The sequence below is a fragment of the Arvicola amphibius genome, chromosome 7 (assembly GCF_903992535.2).
Source record: "Arvicola amphibius chromosome 7, mArvAmp1.2, whole genome shotgun sequence".
NCBI lineage: Eukaryota > Metazoa > Chordata > Mammalia > Rodentia > Cricetidae > Arvicola > Arvicola amphibius.
In genome coordinates, this window is record NC_052053.1 from 21,540,240 (window position 1) to 21,559,921 (window position 19,682).

General features: G+C 37.2%; 1 protein-coding gene across 3 annotated transcripts in view; it reads right to left on the minus strand.

Annotated features, from left to right (window-relative positions):
• Tank (TRAF family member associated NFKB activator) overlaps nucleotides 1-19,682 on the minus strand; it is a 78,728-nt gene that overhangs the window by 16,756 nt on the left and 42,290 nt on the right. For all 3 annotated transcript variants that reach the window (XM_038337688.1, XM_038337689.1, XM_038337687.1), the window contains exons 3-4: nucleotides 12,146-12,254; nucleotides 10,487-10,605 (exon numbers count right to left, since the gene is read on the minus strand). In XM_038337688.1, coding sequence (XP_038193616.1) covers nucleotides 10,487-10,605; nucleotides 12,146-12,254 — 228 coding nt within the window. The remainder of the gene's footprint in view (nucleotides 1-10,486; nucleotides 10,606-12,145; nucleotides 12,255-19,682) is intronic.

The window sequence follows — 19,682 nt, forward strand, 5'->3', positions numbered from 1 at the left end:
AAGGCAAGCACCACCACCACCTGGCATCTTCATGTACTCCTAAAGTTGATGAAATGCTAGAATATTCTTAGTATTTCTCTAAGAGGAAATTGCAATCTGTCTTAACCAGTGAGTCTCAACACAGAATTCAGGACTCCGTGAATCCCAGGATCCTTTCAAGATATCTGCAATTGGAGAGACACGTCTGTCAAAGGCTTGTGTGTCCTTGTACATGTCAAGAAGTCAAGGCTCTGACTATTCTTTATCTTGGCATTTTTCAGGACTATGTTTACAGACAGTCAACTTGAAAGACCAGAAGTTTCCCAAAGATCCAGCTGAACTGGTGCTTGTTTTACAGTGCAGGACTCCCGAAGCTAAATGTTCCTTTCCACTAACATAACCACAAGCACCCATGCAGGCTCTCCTATGTAAACCTCCTCCCACCCAGGTGAGAACAAGGCAAAATGCATTCTTGCTGTTTGCTACTTTACAGCTAATAAAGACACTTTTCTCTACCATGGTCTATGATTTCTTTTGGCAGCTGCAAAGTGGTTAATGATTAAACTCACATAATGCCATCCATTAGCTGAACTGTTTTCACAATAGCATTAAGATGGTAGTGCAGTGTTTACCGCACTGGCATCTACGCTAACGGCACTGAAGCACTGTGAGAGAATCTGCTGACGTTCTCTTCAAGTGCAAGGGTTGTTGCGGGGGGGAAAACTTGTGTAATGTTTGAGTTGCAAGCTGAACTAGTCACTTTTTTTTTTAATAGAATGCTATTTTCACTTCAAAGAATGAATGACATGCAGGCTATGGTTATTCAGACATTTTCTCAAAAGCAAATGAAGCTAGCCTGTCACTTTAAGGAAAACAAGTGACAAGACTTGTTGCCGATAATAAAATTTGAGCTTTCAAGTGAGAATTAAAATTTGGAAAAGTTGTACCTGTTATAGTAAGTTTGACAGCTGCCCAATAGCTAAAGGTTTCTGTGGTGTGCTTGACGATTATATTAAATTATATTTTTAAATATCTAATAAGTCAACACTTGGAAGATCTATAATCTATACAGCCCAGTAAATCAATATTCCCCAAATGGCTAGCTCATTATAAAACCATATGAGTAAAAAGACAGTCAAAATGTAAGACAGACCACTGGCTTTTAAGTAGGTGAGAAGTTCACTGAAGTGACTTCAGATGTTTAAGAAATTGGTGAGATGGCGCAGCAGGTAAGAGCAACTGTCATCAAACCTAACTACTGGATTTGATCCAGACTCCTGCATGTTGTTCTCTGACCTCCACATGTGCACCATGGGATATGTGCACACACATGCCAACAAAACAAAAAAACAAACAAACAAAAACAAAACAAAAAAAGGAACTGCCTCTTACCAATATTGGTGCATTATCAAAGAACAATACCCACAACAATTAAAAGCTTTCCTGTACAACCATGTTGTGCACATGAGGCTGGATTCTTAAAATATAATTTAAGGAAGAAAACATAAAACAAAACCAAAATACAACAAATTGAATGTAGGTGTATTCTATAACATTGAAAAATAATACCTTCAAACTAGATGTGAAGAGCTTTTAGGATAATTGAATTTAATACAATAGCAAGAGAAACTAGACTGCGTTGCTGGGGTGAGTGGGATGGGGATGCTGTTCCTTACCTACTGAGGTTGTGAGAGGAGACAGTCTTTTCATGTTTTAGCATGAGAGACCGAGGCAGAAAAGTATGCCAATCCCATTTTTCAGGCTTTGCAATTAAAAAGGGGAAGGAGGGTGATGTGAAAAAAGGGACACTTGGGGGCATAAGGAGAGAAAAGAAAGCCACACTAACATATTCAAATTTGCTTCAATGTTAGAGAAGATGTCACTTCTCATTTTCTTTTTCTAAAAATTATTATAGATGTGTATATAATTATATTTGCATGTATATAATACTAACTTAAATTTAAGAAACTTATTAAAAAGCTAAGCTATCAATATTTTTCTTAAAATTTGTGATATTTAATTCTGTAACTCTAGAAAAAAACTTTGAACATTAATGACTGAATAAAAATAAAACTGGTTCTACCCTTAGAATGGGACATTTGCTTCCACTGAAAAGGCAAGGATTCTCTAACACTGTACACACAAAAACACATCTTTCTTCAGTTTTCTATAAGCACCAAGATGGCATGTACCACCATTTACCAAATCCAGCTACCATTTCTAGATAATAAAAGGTGAGCATTAATAGGACACTGAGGGTTTTTTTTTTAATTTTTTTTTTTTTTAAGACAGGGTTTCTCTTTGTAACATTGGCTGTCCTGGAACTACCTCTGTAGGCCCAAGCTGGCCTTGAACTCATAGGAATATGTCTGCCTCTGATTCCTAAATGCTGGGATTAAAGGCGTGTGCAACCACCACTGCTTGGTTGACAGTATTTTTAACATTTGAGTAACTGTCAATTTTATTGTAATCTCTTCTCTTAAAAAGCTTATGTATAGCACTATGCTTCGACAAAATAACTCAGATCTAACATTCTGATGGAAATCACTTGGTAATTAATGTCTTGTTGAAAAGTTTGAATTTTAAGTTTTGTTTAAATGATAAATAGTATGTCTGCCATCTATCTGTATGCTATGCTCTCTAGATACAAAACCTGGACTATAATATATAGCAACTTAAACAAAAAAGGCAGTTTAAGAGACTTGCAACAGAAAATATGTCTGAAATACTGAAGGAAGTTATGGGGCCCAGCACTTAGATACATATCCTATGCTGGAGGTCAACCAGGAATTCAGAGTATGTAAATGCATACAGCACAAGCATGAAGATGCCACTCAAGACCTAGACCTGTCTAGCTAATGTTGTAAGAGGTTGCCTGTTTGTTTCCCGGCTGCCCAGCAGCTCAGTTCTGAAATAATCACACAGAAATTATATTACTTAAAACACTGCTTGGCCCATTAGCTCTAGTTTCTTATTAGCTAACTCTTACCTCTTAATTTAACCCATTTCTATTAATTTGTGTATTGCCACATGGCTGTGGCTTACCAGGTAAAGTTCTAGTGTCTGTCTCTGGTGGAGCTACATGGCTTCTCACTGACTCCACCTCTCTTTCTTCCAGCATTCAGTTTAGTTTTCCCCGCCTACCTAAGTTCTGCCCCATCAACAGGCCAAGGCAGTTTCTTTATTCACCAATGGTATTTACAGCATACAGAGGGGAATCTCACATCAATCTAAGATTCTATAAACTACAGAAGGCCAGAAAGCTTAACGGTATTCAACTTTACACTGCCTGCCAAAACTGTCCATCATAAAAACTGAAGCAATATGTGCTGGTTGGCTTTTGTCAACCTGATACAAACTGGAGTCCCTGAGAAGAGGGAATCTAGATTGAGCAAGTGCCTCCATCAGCTTGGCCTATAGGCAAGTCTGTAGGGACATTTTCTTAGTGATTGATGCAGGTGTACCATGCCTGGGCAGGCGACCCTGGGTTGTATAAAAAAGCATACTGAGCAAGCCATGGAGAACATTCCTCCACAGTCTCTGCTTCAGTTCCTTCCTCCAGGTACCTGGAGTTCCTGCCCTGACTTCCCTTCATGATGAACTACAACTTAAGATGAAATAAATCCCTCCCTCCACAAGCTGCTTTTGGTTGTAGTGTTTATCACAGCAAAAGAAAGTAAATAACAGAGAAATTGGTATCAGTACCATGGGGTACTGCTGTGACAGACCTGATCATGTTTGTTTTGGAAGAGCTGTAGTAGCATTTGAAACTCTGAGCTGCAAAAAACATTGAGTACTCAAAGCTAAAAGGAACTTAAGCACAAGGTATGTGCACACAATGGGGAGGGGGAGAGAGGAGGAGGGCACATTTTCACATAATTTGATTTATTTATAAATATTTTCAATTTTTAAAATTGTTTATAAAAATTAGTAACAACACACAATGATTTTTAAGTTCTCCTAGCATTCATCAACCATAACAGTCTCATAAAAGTCTATATTCAAGTTATAATTTTTCCAATTCTTAACATCATAGGCCATGGTATTTCTTCCTTTTGAGTGTAGTCATAGGATTCAGGAAACTGAATTCATTGTCATCATTTGATGGGGGAGCTAACCCTCTACTCTACTCCTCACGATTAACATTTTCCTTTTCAGACTGTAACCTACAATGCCTGTGATACTTTATATATAAATAAGAATTTAGGTCTTTGTTCCTGGAGCAATCAACAACTTCTAATGAACAGAATACCATGGAAGTAAAGGTAGGTGACTCTCATGACTAGGTCACAGAAAGCACTTGCACTCTACTCTTGGATCCCTTACTTTAAGGAAAGTTAGCTGCCAGGCTATGAGTAGACACCCATATGGCAAAGCCTCCTGCCAAAATTTATGTGAATGAGCCATCTTGGAAGTACATCCTTCAACAAGTGAAGCCTTCAACCTGCAATCTTTGCCTACTTTTGATTTCAACAACATGAGAAATCGTGAGCCACAACCATCCAGCTAAGTCACTCCTGAGTTTCTGATACACAGAAATTGAGAAAATAATTTGTTTTTATGCTGTTAAGTTTTTAGTAAGTTTAGGGTAACTAGTTTTATGACAGACACTGTAAAAGATATATAACTACCGGGGTAAACAAGAGGTGAAACCCAGTTATTAAAGTTAAAATAGGCACATTCTTTCAACTTTAAGTAGAATCCTAAATGTTATCTAATGATAGAGCCTTGTTTCTTGACCTTTTAATGACCTTTTTAGAAGAACAAGGACTTGTGCATACTCTCTGTATAGCACAAACACATGCTGAACTATAAATACGATTTTTATTGATTGGCTGAGTGACTACAATACTGGAGACCGAATTCAGTATGTATGTATATTAGGCAAACACTCAACAGCAGAGCTTAAACCCCTAACCCAATTTTAAGTTTCTAAGTCAAACTTTCTCAAGAGGTCTCCTCACCATGTATCTCTCATTCCTTTGTTTCATGATTCATGTCTCTAGGCGGCTACACAATTTGTAATTTGTAATTTTCCAGTGTTCAACAGCCTTCCCTCTCTTGCATATTCTAACAGAAATAGTTCAAAGAAAACAAATCTCCAAGCCATTCATCAGACATAAGGACAAAAGGACTCTAGGTGGCTAGTAGTATGGTTAGTAGTAAATCCTTCTCTTACTGGTTAAAGTCATTTCTGTTAATAATTCATACAGAAATCTGACTGATTAGAAGTGCAACTTCTAGAAAGAGATGTTTTATTTAAATATTATCAATATATTAAAGTATATCTTATCCATTCCTCTATGCTTTCCTATTCTCATCATGCAAATGTGTACTTTTACAAAAGAGTAACTAAATGTGCACTGCCTTCATTTTTGAAAAAAAAAACAATATAACAAAATATTTCAAAGTTATATTCCTAGGATTCTATTCTATACTCATCTGTATTACCTAAAACATATGCCAATATTTTCTCTAAGTTCGGGCCAATTATTTTACACCGAATATATAGCCAGCTCTCAAATATGTAATAAAACTAATTAGCCTTAAAAACACATTATAGAACCATAGTAATATGAATAGTATGATACCGGCACATAAATAGACAAGAAAACAAAAGAGTAAAACAGAGACCCAAACATGAGTCCAAACAGCCATCTGATATTTGACAAAAAGCGAAAACATACATGAGAAAAGACAGCATCTTAAACAAATGGTGCTGGGAAAAACTGATGTCCATAGGCAGAAGAATGAAATTAGAGCTGCTATAGGATAATGCTCTTGTACCCTGTAAAGATTTGTCAGTTGTATTGGTTTAATAAAACAGTGATTGAACACTAGCCAGGCAGGAAGTATAGGCGGGGCAACCAGATTAAGAGAATTCTGGGAAGAGAAAAGGCTCAGTCTGCAGTCACTACCCAGACACAGAGAAAGCAAAATGAAAATGCTATGCTGAGAAAAGGTATCAAGCCATGGGCTAAACACAGACAAGAATTATGTATTAATTTAAGTTGTAAGAGCTAGTTACTAATAAGCCTGAGCTAAGAGGCCAACCAATTTATTATTGATGTAGGTTTCTGTGTGTTTCTTTGGGACTGAATGGCTGTGGGACTGGGTGGAACAGAAACTTCTGTCTACAAGACCTCTATCTTATCATCCTGAAAAAGAAAAACCCAAGTAGATCAAAGACCTCAAATTTGAAACCTGAAACACTAAAACTGCTAAAGCAAGCATAGGTGGTAGCTGACAAGATACAGGTATAGAAAGGACTTTCTGAATAGGATTCCACTTGCCCGATAATTAAGGCCAACAATCAACGACTGGTACTTCATAAAAGTAAAAAGCTTCTGCATAGTCAAGAAAACAATCAAGCAAGAGAAGAAACCCACAGAATGGGAGAGAATCCTTGCCAGTATATATCTGACAGAGGAATAAATGCAGAATATACAAAAAAACTGAAGAAAAAAAGTCAAAGGTACAAATGACCCAATGGAAAATGGACTAGGAATCTAAACAGTTTCCATTAGAAGAAATAATGATGGCTTAGAGATATCTCAAAAGGTATTTGTTATCCTTGGCAATAATGGAAATGCAAATTAAAATTACTTTAAGATTCCATCTTCCCCAGTCAGATGGCTAAGATCAACAAAACAACTGCCAAAAAATGCTGTTGACGTAGAGAGAAGACCTATTATTTACTGTCGGCAGGAATGCAAATTGGTGTAGTAATTCTGATAACTAGTGTGGAGAATCCTCAAAAAGGAAAAATAAATCTACCATATGGTCTGCTATACCACTCCTTGGTACATAGCCAAACGACCCGACATCCCATTCCACACACACTTGCTCAGGTATGTTCACAGTCGTCCTATTCACAAAAGTCAGAAAATGGAAACAACCCAAAACAACCTTCAACAAAAACATGGATAATGAAAACATAGTACATATATACAATGGAATACTGTTCACCTGTAAGAAAAGTGAAATCATGAATTTTCAAGTAAATGGAAAGACTCAGAAAAGACTACACTGAGTGAGGTAGCGCAGACCCAGAAAGACACGTTCCCTCTCATCTATGGTTTCCAGCTCCAAATACTCAACATGAAGTAACCACAGAAACTAAAAGTATAAAGGAATCATTGTGTCTGTATTGGAGGGGGCAGTGGGCAGCAGAGGACAGGTGAGATATGAACTAGGAAAAGGAGTAACAGGGAAGGGGATAGTCAACACAGAGGGAGGAGGAAAAGGGGACAAATAACACCAAGATTGTTTGAGAAAGCCTCAAGGAATCATATTATTTTATATTTACCTAAAATTATACATGCTACACAAGTATATATGTATACACACATACATATTCATATACACTAAAGGAAGTTAAGGCACTTGGGCTGACAATGCTCCCCTCAAGAACTACACACTAACAAAAATCGAGCACCAGGTATAAGGAACTCTCCTTTTTAAAGGATGGTCAGGACAGTCCGAGTGACTCCCCAAACAATACTTGTTTCTCTCGCAGGAGGTGAGGTGAGTTGAAGACACCTCACACTTAGGACACAGGACTGGATGACTAGAGCAGGATCTGACCCGAAAGTCTCTTTCCTGTGGTCTCGCTTCCCTGATTCCAGAATATATTATGCAATATGGGGGGTGGGAATGGGGGCACAACATATAATAGCTGTAATACCTATAAACCACGACAATTACCAGCATGGCAAGATACACATACAGATGTAATAAGTGTCACTCATGTCAGCGGCAATCAACAGCTGTATACTAGGACTTAAGGCCCACTAAACAGGAGGGAAATCATGACTGGTACAGGAAATCCAGCCAGCTTCCTGGGGCTGGGGAGGTCATGGACCTTAGAAAATAATCTACTATCACACTTCCTTAGACCAGCATAATTCCTTACTCCATTCTAAATCTTATCCTTACACCCACAGATAAGTACAGCTACCACCCCAAATCAAAGGAGCTTCTCTCTGTAGCAGATAGAAACCATCAGAGAACCGCAACTGGACACAGTGCAGAGATCGACAGACAGTGGGGAGCCCAGCCCTGATGGACACCGCTACACCACTGTTTCTGCGTCTACAGGGAACCTAACAGAAGAGGGAGTGGAAAAACCGTAAAAGCCAGAATACCAGGAAGTTGGCTGTGAAACATCTCTCCAGGAAATGGCTGCATAAACAAGACCAGAACGATGGTAGTATTAGTGGACATGTCAACTTTTGGGAGGAAATTTTTGTGGGGTACCAACCCTAGACAAAGAACTATAGGCAACTAATGACTAACGAAAGAGGAATAATCAGCCTCTCCCAGGAATAAGCCCCATTACTGGTTGTCTAACTAAGAATGGTCAGAAACCATATATACACAAAAACCGAGAATGGGTTCAGCAAATTATGTATGTATGTATGTATGTATGTATGTATGTATGTATACACTATATAAAATCAATGAAAACATATACACTACATATAAAATAGTCAAGGAAGAAGAAGCTATTAATTTGATAAAGGGGGCAAGTGAGAGTGGTTCAATGGAGGGTAGCTAGGAAGGGCTTGAGGGAGGAAAAGGACAGGGGAATGATGTAATTCATTTCAATTAGAAACATTTTGAAAAGAAAAATAAATATGAACATAAAAATAGATTTTTTTGTTTATATACTCAGGGTTCACTAGCCCTTTGGATTGAGATACATAAAAGAAGAGAAATTTAAAATAATTTTAAATTTTAAAGTCTAATTTTATTTCTATTAAATGGTTATAGCACAAGAAAATGAAATTCATGAGCTATTCAAAGAATTAAAATATGGCTTTCACATATGTCTCTCTTTTATTAACGAGGATGATGATGATCATCACTGAACTGGTATTTACTTCTTACCCAGAGCCTGCCTACTTCTTTAGGCCTTTTCCACAGTCTGCCCACAAATACAGCATAATTGGCACAGTATTATTATTCTTTGGAAATAAGCTAGCCAAGCAAAGGAAGCCGAAGGAAAAAAAACAGAAAATGATTTAAATCTAGCATCATTTTTTGTCTAACCATCTACCTCAGTTTAAAGTTTCATTACTTTGCTAAAACTTTCACCTCATTACAGGCTTATGATGCTTACGAGGAGGATGGGGAACCACTAGGGATCCTGGGGAGATGGCTCGGCAGAGTGCTTGTATGCAATCATGAGGACTGGAGTTCTGATCCGAGTACTCAAGTAACAAGCAGAGCACCTGTATCTACCAGCACCAAAGGAGGTGGAGGTAGGATTGCTGGGTCTCTCTGGCTTCCAGCCTAGCAGGAAATGAAAGCCCCAGACCAAGGAAAAGACTCCCACCTCTGGGGCTGGGGAGATGGTTCAGTGGTTAAGATCATTTTTTGCTCTTTCAGAGGACCCAAGTTTAATTCTCAGGGTCTACAGAGTGGTTCACTCCAGTTCAGGGGAATCTAATGATTTCTATGGGTACGAGGTATGCATGTGGTGTATATGAAGGAATACAGGCAAAACACTCACACACATAAAACACACAAATAAACCTTAACAGTGGCAGAGAGTAACAGTGGAGGATACTTGGTATTCTCTTTTAGCTCTTGTGAGTGTGTAACAGGCACAGGTACCCATACACAAAGAGCATACTAAGATGCAGACACACACAACCAAAACAAATCCTTAAAAAAAAAAAAAACTCCAGGATATATGAAGCTTAAGCTTTATTTTAAATATAAGTAATTCTACTGAGGAGGGTATGCCATGTTTGCAAACACAGAACTTTGTTTAGAGTCTAGTGGTAAGGGGCTGGAGAGAAACGGCTCATTAGTAAATAGTATGCACTACTCTTGCAGAGGACCTGAGTTTAGTTCCTCGCACCTACTTCATATACCTCACAAGCAACTCTAACTCCAGATCAAGGAGATTTAATGCATCTGGCCTCCAGGGGCATCTGCATACATGTACATATATCCACATATAGATACCCACATAAATGTAATTAAAAATAATAAAATAGGGGCTAGAGAGAGAGACAGCTCAGTAGCTAAGAGCATTACTGCTTTTACAGTGAACATGGGTTCAGTTCCCAGCACTCACATGGTGGCTCACACTGTTTGCAGTTACTTCCAGGAGATCTGATACCTCTTCTGATCTCTGAAGGCACTGTGTGCAGATGGTGCGCACGCACACACACACACATACACACACACACACACACACATACACACACACACACACACACACACACACACATATATACATACATAAAACTAATTAAAACATTTTTCTTAAAAAATTCAGTGGCAGGTCATTGCCTAAGAAAGTTGAAACAAGGAAGAAATATTGCATATCAGCATTTAAATGTTGGTTTCTGCAGAAGCAATGTTAGGGAAAAAATATTACCTACTTTCTTCTATGTTCTACCAACTGAAATTGTGAGAGCATATAGACTAAATGCATTGTAAGTCTGTGAAGCTTCACTCTCTTAAGAACGAGTCTGACAGCACTTCCTACCTTTGACTGCTTATCTCTCAGTGTTCCTAGTTTCATTTTATCACGTGGTTCATCAAGAGTCAAATTATTCTTCCTTTTTTCACTGTCTTCAAGCAAAGGTACACAGCCATAACTGTTATCTGTAAGACAAAATACTTGTACATCAGTACAAAACCCTGGAAAAATAATTATAATAAAAATGAAGCCAGGTATGGTGGCACACGCCTTAAATACCAGTACTAGGAAAGCAGAAGCAGGCAGATCTTTATGAGTTGAGGCTCCCCTGGTCTACAGAGCGAGTTCCAGGACAGTCAGGGTTACACAGAGAAACCCTGTCTCAAAAAACCCACAACCAAACAACAACAATGAAAAGCCAACAAACAAACCAAATAAACAAAAACACATCTCAGTAATTTCAAAAGAATAAATTATAAGTTCTAGTTTTATAATATTCAATATTTATGTAATATTTACCTTGGCAAGTTGCCCATTTCAAGTTTTCCCTTCCCACTAAACACTTATTTTCCCATGAGCCAATGGTAAAATATACAGAATTCAGAAGACTAGAATTAATTATGCTTTTTTACATTTTACTTACCAACAGCTAAACTAGGTGGGTGATGGGGCTGGGGATGCACTAAGTGCTCCACCCAAGCTACATTCCCAGGCCAGCTAAACTTTTATACATCACTTTTTAGGTGTGCATTTCTTGTTTAAGATAATTATACCTGAAAAAAACTGTGCTTATAGGAAATTAGAAAAGGTAGTTATGGCTGGAGAGCTGCTTGGTGAAGAGCACCGCTGCCCTTCCAGAGGACCCACGGTGACTCACAACCACCTACTAACTCCAGTTCCAGGAGTTCTAACACCTCCTTCTGGGTTTGGTAGGTACTAGGCACATATGTGGTAGAGAGTCATAATTCAGGCAAAACATCTATAAACAAAAGTTTTAAAAATTTATTAAAAAAACAAAAAAGCTATTTAATTTTCATTACTTGTGAATTTTTCTAATTAACATTATAGTTTATCCTTTGCTTTTCTACATATAAACGCAATGTTTTTCTGTACACATGAAATAAATTATATTTATTTTTATATCTTGCTTTGCTGCAGACCATGAACATATTTACTGATGGTAAGTTAACAACTATTATCACTGCTTTTCTTGGCTACCCAGTTGTTTCAATGAAAATTACCTTTTTGTATTATTTACTGGTTTACTCAAAGGACATTTAAAGGGAGAGAAGCATAGGACAGGAATGGGAAGGGCGCAGCACATGTTCAGCTATCTGAGAGCTCAGAGGCCTCTTCTGACTTTTCATCTCTAGAAATCTACCGTGACATACAATGTATGTCCACCTTCCAGCACCCGCACACCTTGTCTTATCCGCTTAGGGCTGCTACTTTCATCTCAAAGGCACCGACTTTTTAAAAAGCTTTCTGTTATTCACTGGCAGAGTGCCTTCTAGGAACTTTTATCAGTCCAAGGTTTCAGTCTATAGACTTGAGTGTCCACTTCTCCGTGTCCTACAATTTTCAATTAAAGAATCATAATGTATAGCTGTACTATGCTTTCTGCATCAGAATAAAGCACAAAAAATAGAAAAACTCAAAATTTACCTTTTCTCTAAAGTTCAGAAATACATTTAAAAAAGGAAGAAAAGAAGAAAAAAAAAATACCTCGACTGGAATCCACCAGAAGTAGCTGTGATTTTAGCTTGTCAATAAGAGTTTGTTGAAATGACAGCTGTTCTTGTTGCTCGCGTATTCTTTGTTCATAGTTCTCAGTCTGAAGGAAAAAAAAGCCCAACCCAGTTAGCCTGATACTCACTGACAGATGCATTTACTGTCTATTAATAAGCACAGGAGCTGCCTGAAGCCCAGGTCACTGAAAAACCTATTCACAGGTCACTGACTGGCTCCAGGGACTGACTTGTGATCATCATCATATCAGTGACTTAAAACAATTAGAACACTATAAAACTTTTAAAAATTGCCTTATTCAAAGATTTCAGTCAAGAGATTGACACTATGTTTTCTTGGTCTTTCAGTAAAGACAAATGTACTGTAATTTGAAATTTAATACTTGTTAAGTAAGAAAAAAACATGAATGGTTAAGTGGATTTTGCATTAAAGTTGTGCTTTAAAAATACATATCAGTCTTAAGACAAAATTTTATCTTTTAAATAAATACTGAAATTAATTTTAGAGTACAAACCCACAAAAAAGTAGCTAGAAGTAAATATTAAGAAAACCAAAGGAACAAATATGGATTTTGAAAGTATAGTGTCCAGAAACAAGAATACCAAGGTTAATTTTTATTATATAAAAATATTACTTATAGATTTTAAGTGGCATAATCCCCTTCTATTTTTATTCCACCCATCTTGTTACTTTATTATATTGCCTGTGAAAACAATGAAAATGACATATGTATTAGGAATATAGACATATAGATGTGTTAACCTTCAAGAAAAACCTGAAAATATTGTATAACAATTAACTAGTTAGTACATTCTTAAAAGTTATATTAAGAAACCATACTATGAAAGTCTTTGCCTCTTTCTACCACTGGAGGAACAAATGACTAAATATAAATTCCTTAAAATATAAAGAGAATTCTAATAATTATAGCAACCTTTGGTATATACTAGATGTTTGATTTCAATTGACTAAATCAAAAGTTCACAATTAATGAAGTATTATTTTCAGAACCCAGGTAAGCCTAAAGTTCTTTATAAATAAATATCTGTTCCTTAAGCCTCAAATACAAATTTAAGAAATCATAAATAAAAAACAAAAACAAAACAAAAAAACCCCAAATCTAAGAAATCAAAGAAAAATAACACACCCAAGTAAAAGAAGGACTTTTATACACAAGACACTTCAAACGTGAATAACTTACAGAGCAGGTAAGTAACCCCACTGGTATGTTAACTTTGTATGTTGTGTGAGGCCAATCTGACATAACTTGACATCCCCCACAGGACTCCACGAATGATGTTAAATGTGTGCTGATTATCATAAGTAGAAGAAAGAATCAATGCTGAGTCTCAGCATCAGAGAATTAGAGGCCTAGATACTTAGTCTAATGCAGAGCCACACTCCCAGAGTAAGGCATCTCATCCTTACACACTGGCACTGGAGTAAGTGTGGTAAGCTGACCACAAAAAGGGTGCAAAATTATCTGGGCTACATACAACTCATGAGATGAAAGAATCAGCAATATGTTAAGGTCTTCCCTATGTACTTCATGCATTTAGGACATTTTTATTTCAAAGAACTCAAAATTCTTCATAAACATCAATAAGTAATTTCAATAATTACCTATTTTTCACTGTATCTGGATGGGCATATATATCCTACTGCTGTTCAGTGAGCAAGTAACCAGATTTTAAAAAGCAGAAAATTAGAGATAGGCTGAGAATAAATGCCTAAATCATTCAAGACTCAGCCAATTCTTCATCTATTATGCTTCCTCCCCAGTTCTAGTGAGGAAACCAAAAGACAATGTATGTTCATTTGGAACCAACTCAGAACACTTCTGCCAATTAATTTTCATCTTCTCTCTCTAGCTTAAAGACACACTTCAGCACATCTGCTTATAACATATTATAATAAATAATGTATTCAATAGCTGGAAAAGTTAATATATCAATGGCTATCTCACATAGAAGTCTTGAACTATTTCTTAACTCAGATGTTAATGTATTTTAAAGTCATATATGCTCAAAGTGTAGCTGGACAAATAGTAGAGCATGTCCTGGTCATTTCATGTAGTTGTTTATGGTATTTAAAGCATTCTGGTCTTATCTTCATATCTGATGAGCAGAGACTACTTGTTTCTGTGATCACACAGTGTCTGGCATATATTGAGGCGCTCGGTATATATTAATTGAGTAACAAGTTAATTAAATTGTTAATGAAATATCTGAGAAATAGATATGCCTTCAAAAAATGCCCTGAAGGAATGGAGGGATAATGACCTTGCTTTAGATGCTTGAAAACTAAGTAATTTAAATTTTTTTAAAAAATCAAATGATTGTGAATAAACAAATAGCATGAAATCTTTTTAAAAGATAAAATCAATGCAAATCACAGTATTTTAAAACATACAATTACAAAGCAAGTACATTCCAGTACTATCAGAGACCCTGCAAACAGAAAACTCACTAACAACCACATTGAAAATGTACAACAGTAATGTCTTGTCAACACTTCTGTACAGAGCACAGACATGACAGCTAAAACAGACAGAAGAGAAGATGCTTTTGACAGCCAGTGTGTGTGAATGATTCTTTGAGTCAGATGGCAGCAACAAGTTACCAACTAGGAGATCTGCATGACAACTAACCATCCATCTGTATCAAACACCATCTGGCCGAGATGACTCTGGCTTCTGTGTACTTGACACTCCTTCTAATTCCAAAGACTAGCAAAACAAGTGGTCTACCAGAATCTAAGATATAAACAGGTATATAGGTACTTGTGTCACAAAGGGTTGTGTATTCTTTCTTAGTGTTCAACAGCAAAACATGATGGAGATCAAATGTATAATAACATATATTGTCAATTTATAAAAAAGGGTTATTCAAGCACACTCTAGAATCATTAATGAAGCAAAACTTTCATTTTAAAAATTATTCTGACACTGGAGAGCTGGCTCAGCAGTTCAGAGCAAAGGCTGCTCTTGCATAGGACTTGGGTTAGGCTCCCAGCACTCACATGGCAGTTCACAACCATCTGTATCACTAGTTCTGAGGGATCCAACGCCCTCTTCTGGTCTCCGTAGGCACTAGGCATGTGTGTCATGCAGGCAAAGCATTAATATACGTGAAAAAAAATTCTAATAAAAAAGACTTGTTCTTTTATTAAGGAAAAATTTCAGCCTGTCCTCTTCAAAACTATGCTACCATATTTCCAATAATTTTGGACATACAGCTGTTCAAGTTTTCATAAGTTTCATAAATATTAAGATAGAGTTCTGTTAATTGAATTTTTTCCTATTGCAGACATTGGATGCTCTAATTTTTCATATTTCCCAAGATGTTTACTTCCTATACTGGGAGAGAGCTTCAAATGTCTGTAAGCTATTTATAATACCCTACATTGTTCAAATATTATTTCAATCATCTTCAAGCATTAATCCCAATATTCTGAAAAAACATTATGGCTTTCTTCCAATGATTTTTACTAGGGAATTCAATAAATGTTGAGTGGATAAAACATAGTCTCAATTTAAAAACATTTTAAATTGCTCCAAGATTAAGGGATATGAAAGTTTTATTGAAGGTTCTGTTTGCACAAAAAATGCTCTCAAAAGGAAGCCCACAGTTCATGAAGGAAAATAAATACTACCTACATCAAGATAGAGCAGTTTAGACAAAAGTTAATACACAATCTATTTTTAAAATCTGTCGTACTTTAGCAAACAGCATCAATTTTACTTTTTTTTAGCATATAAGATCATATATTTTGACTTGCACGTAGCTCTTTCTTCAACCATTCTTTGCATACTACCTTAATAAGCTCCCCACCGACCACCCACTGAATACGAGGGCTTATCTAGGACATTGAGTTAGACAGATCAGATTACCGGTGTGGTTATCTACTGCTAGTACTGTCATCCATTTCTAAGGAGAGTCAGTGGTGAACCATGAAAAACTACATTTAAAGTTTTGGTTCCAGAGTGGGGAGTGCTCCTGCTAGGAGTCAAACATTCTGTTGGACTGAAAGCTCAGACCCCCCCTGGCCACTTTGTGCTTCTGATATTCTTAAACTGACAGGCTAAGAAAGGACTAACAGTGTTAGGCAGGTGACTGTTCCAGATTATCAAGGGTAAACTGGATTGCTTCTCCACAAATGGAGGTAAGAAAGATTATGTTTAGAGTGTAGGAGATTCTTTAGGGTGTCTCCTGGTACTACTATATCCTGTGATTAAAGTCCATGGGAAATTACAACAGCTCCCTTGGGAATGAAGGAATGGGTCATTACGCCAGGAAAAGAGACAAGACCTGCTGGAGTTCTTGCCAAGGGCGGATGAATTACAAAATGGGTGTAGATGAATATAGTTATAAATACCAGCTAAGGCCATGCAACCAATTGTAGAAATGAGGATTATAATTGAAATAAGTGGTTCTGTCATATTTTATAAAGAATGCATTTGTAAATATATTTATATTTTCTTTATTCAGTTTTTAGTTGTTACATAACATCAAATAAGAGAGTATCAATAATTATTATATTTATGTTTTAGATACTAAGAGAATATCCTTCAAGGGATATTGCCACATATTCTAAACTTATAATGTATTTGTGGTTGTATGAGGGACAGTTATATCATGTTAGGTTTAATTATGACCTGGTTATTGTTTTCATTTGGAAATTAATCACAACACAAGGAGCTATGACTGTGTGTCAGGTTGACAAGTAGACTTGTGATGGCTATTCTGGGTTGTCAGCTTGAATACATCTGTAACTAAACACAGAAATGGAAGGGCACATCTGTGAGGAATTTTTGCTTAATTAAAAGTGGGAAGATCCACTTCTAATTTAGATCTTTGAGGTAGGAACACCTTTAATTCAGTGCTGTGGGACAATGGTCTTTTATCCTGTCACTTGTATTATTTTTAATAAAATGCTGATTGGCCACTAGCCAGGCAGGAAGTATAGGTGGGGCAAAGGTGACCAGGCAGGAAGTAGAGGCATGGAAATGAGAATTATAGGAAGAGGAAAGTTTCAGTCCGCAGTCATCACCCAGACACAAAGGAAGCCAGACAAGGAGCAAGCAAGATGTGACTGCCTTGCCGAAAAAGGTACCAAGCCACGTGGCTAACACAGACAAGTATTATGGGCTAATATAAGTTATAAGAGTTAATAAAAAGCCTGAGCTACTAAGCCAATCCGTTTATAATTTATGTAGGCCTCTGTGTATGTCTTTGGGACTGAACGACCGCAGGACTGGAAGGGACAGAAACTTCTGTCAATAATCCAGTCAGTTCTTTTGAGGTTGGAAGATCCATTTCTAAACTGGGCCACACCTTTGCTGGAAGCTTATATAAGAATGTGAAAGAAGGAAGCTTTTGCTCTTTGCCTGTTTGCTCTCACCTCACTATCAAGTCCATTCATTCACTGGCATTAGAGTCTACTTCTTTGGGATCCCAGTGTACACTGAAGATCAGCTGAGACATCCAGCCTTGTGGACTAAACAACTACTGGATTCTTGGACCTTCTGTTCAAAGGCAGCCATTGTTGGATTAGCTGGACCACAGCCATTTGTAAATCAGTCTATACATTTATTCTCTAACATTTTACAATCCAATTTTGCCCCCGCCCCACTTTTAGACCTTAGCTTCTATCAGAAATTTTTAAAAAAGCCTGATATGGTGGTTCAGATTTTAAGCCCAGTACCGGGCCATCTCTGTGAGCTCAAGGTCAGTCGTTTTACATAATGAGTTCCAGGACAGCCAGGGCTACGCAGTGAGATACATCTCAAAAATAAATAAATAAAAAGAGATCCTTACTGAAATGATCAAAAGAAATGGCAAATATAAAATACTGTTATAGATTTTTTGTTACAAAGATTTACTCTTTGTAAATGTTAGCAGATCTCCTTTCTTTCTTTCTTTCTTTCTTTCTTTCTTTCTTTCTTTCTTTCTTTCTTCCTTCCTTCCTTCCTTCCTTTCTCTCTTTCTCTTTCTTTTTTGAGAAATAGATCTCTTAAATAACAAGAAAAGAATCTACATATTATGTAGAATTGTTGGAGTGCACCACTGGAGTCCCCACTAGGGTAATGGGCTTTGAGTCACTGTACAGTGCCCTGCAGGGACAATGTTTTGTGGAGTTGTCAGGGTAGAGGATCTACTCAGACCCCAGACTGCTCAAGAGACCAGTGTGTAACTTTAGCCTGGAAGAATCAAAGGCATGTCATCCAAACCAGGAGACTTACAGAGAGAAAAATGGTGCTGGACTGCCTAGAGTCTTGAGGGTGTACAGAAGATGAGACATGGACTCAAAGAAGATTCTCATGCGTCATGATTTAGTCTTTGCCCTGCTGGGTTTAAATTTGCCTAGCACCTGTTATCCCCCTTTCCTTTCTCATTATTCCCAATGAGATGATGAACTGTACCTTGAGTCTCATCTATATCTGATCTACAGATTCAAGCAAGACTTTGTACTTATTGAAATGCATCAAGCCTTTGAGGAATGAAGGTTACATACATGAATTTGGGAGTGAAGATAGCAAGGGCAGAATGGCATGTTTTGAATGTATCCCTGCAAAATTCATGCTGAAGAGGTTAATGGGCCACAAAGGGTTCTCTCAGTAATGGGATTAAGAACTTTAAAAGGGTCATAAACATACTTCAGCTCTTTTGCCCTTCTGTGACTTTATCAGCTGAGGACTCATGTTTATCCCTCACAGAGGATGCAGTTAATAGTAGCTACCATCCAAATGGGCACCAGGCCCTTACAAGACATTCAGAGATGCCTAAAAGTTTTCACAAGACATTTCTGAGGATTAAAATCTGGGAGAAAGATAGGTAGACATTTTAAATTATAAGGAACATAAAATTATTTAATGTTCAAAACTGACAATATCTACAGAAGAAGTAAGACTTAAAAACAGAAAACACCAGCAATAATTTTAATACCCATAGCTTCAATAGAAAAAACAGAATGGGCCAGGTGGTGGTGAAGCATGCCTTTAGTCCCAGCACTTGAAAAGCAGAGGAAGGCGGATCTCTGAGTTAGAGGCCAGTCTGTCCTACAATGTGAGTTCCAGGACAGCCAAGGTTGCACAGAGAAACTCTGTCTCGAAACACCCTCAAAAACCCCCAAAGTAGAATGAAATGTTTTATCTACTCTACATAGAGAATATGTTGAAGGCTGAGGGAAAGGAAGTAGAGTGTTAATAATGAGGCTATTTACATCAAGTCAAAGTGATTGGTTGTGGGCTGCAAAGCTTTCAGTATTTCTTAATCACATATATACTTAACATTTAACAAAAGTACTTTAAAATTCTTTTAATTATTATTTCTATTTATGAATATTTGGCCTGCATGTATGTATGTATACCAATGGATGCTTGGAACCTGCAGAGGCCAGAGAGGGTGTTCGAGCCCTTGAAACTGGAGCCACAGAAGTTGTAAGCCTGCTATGTGGGTTCTGGGAACTGAACCTAGGCCCCCCTGCAAGAACAATAAATGCTCTTAACTCC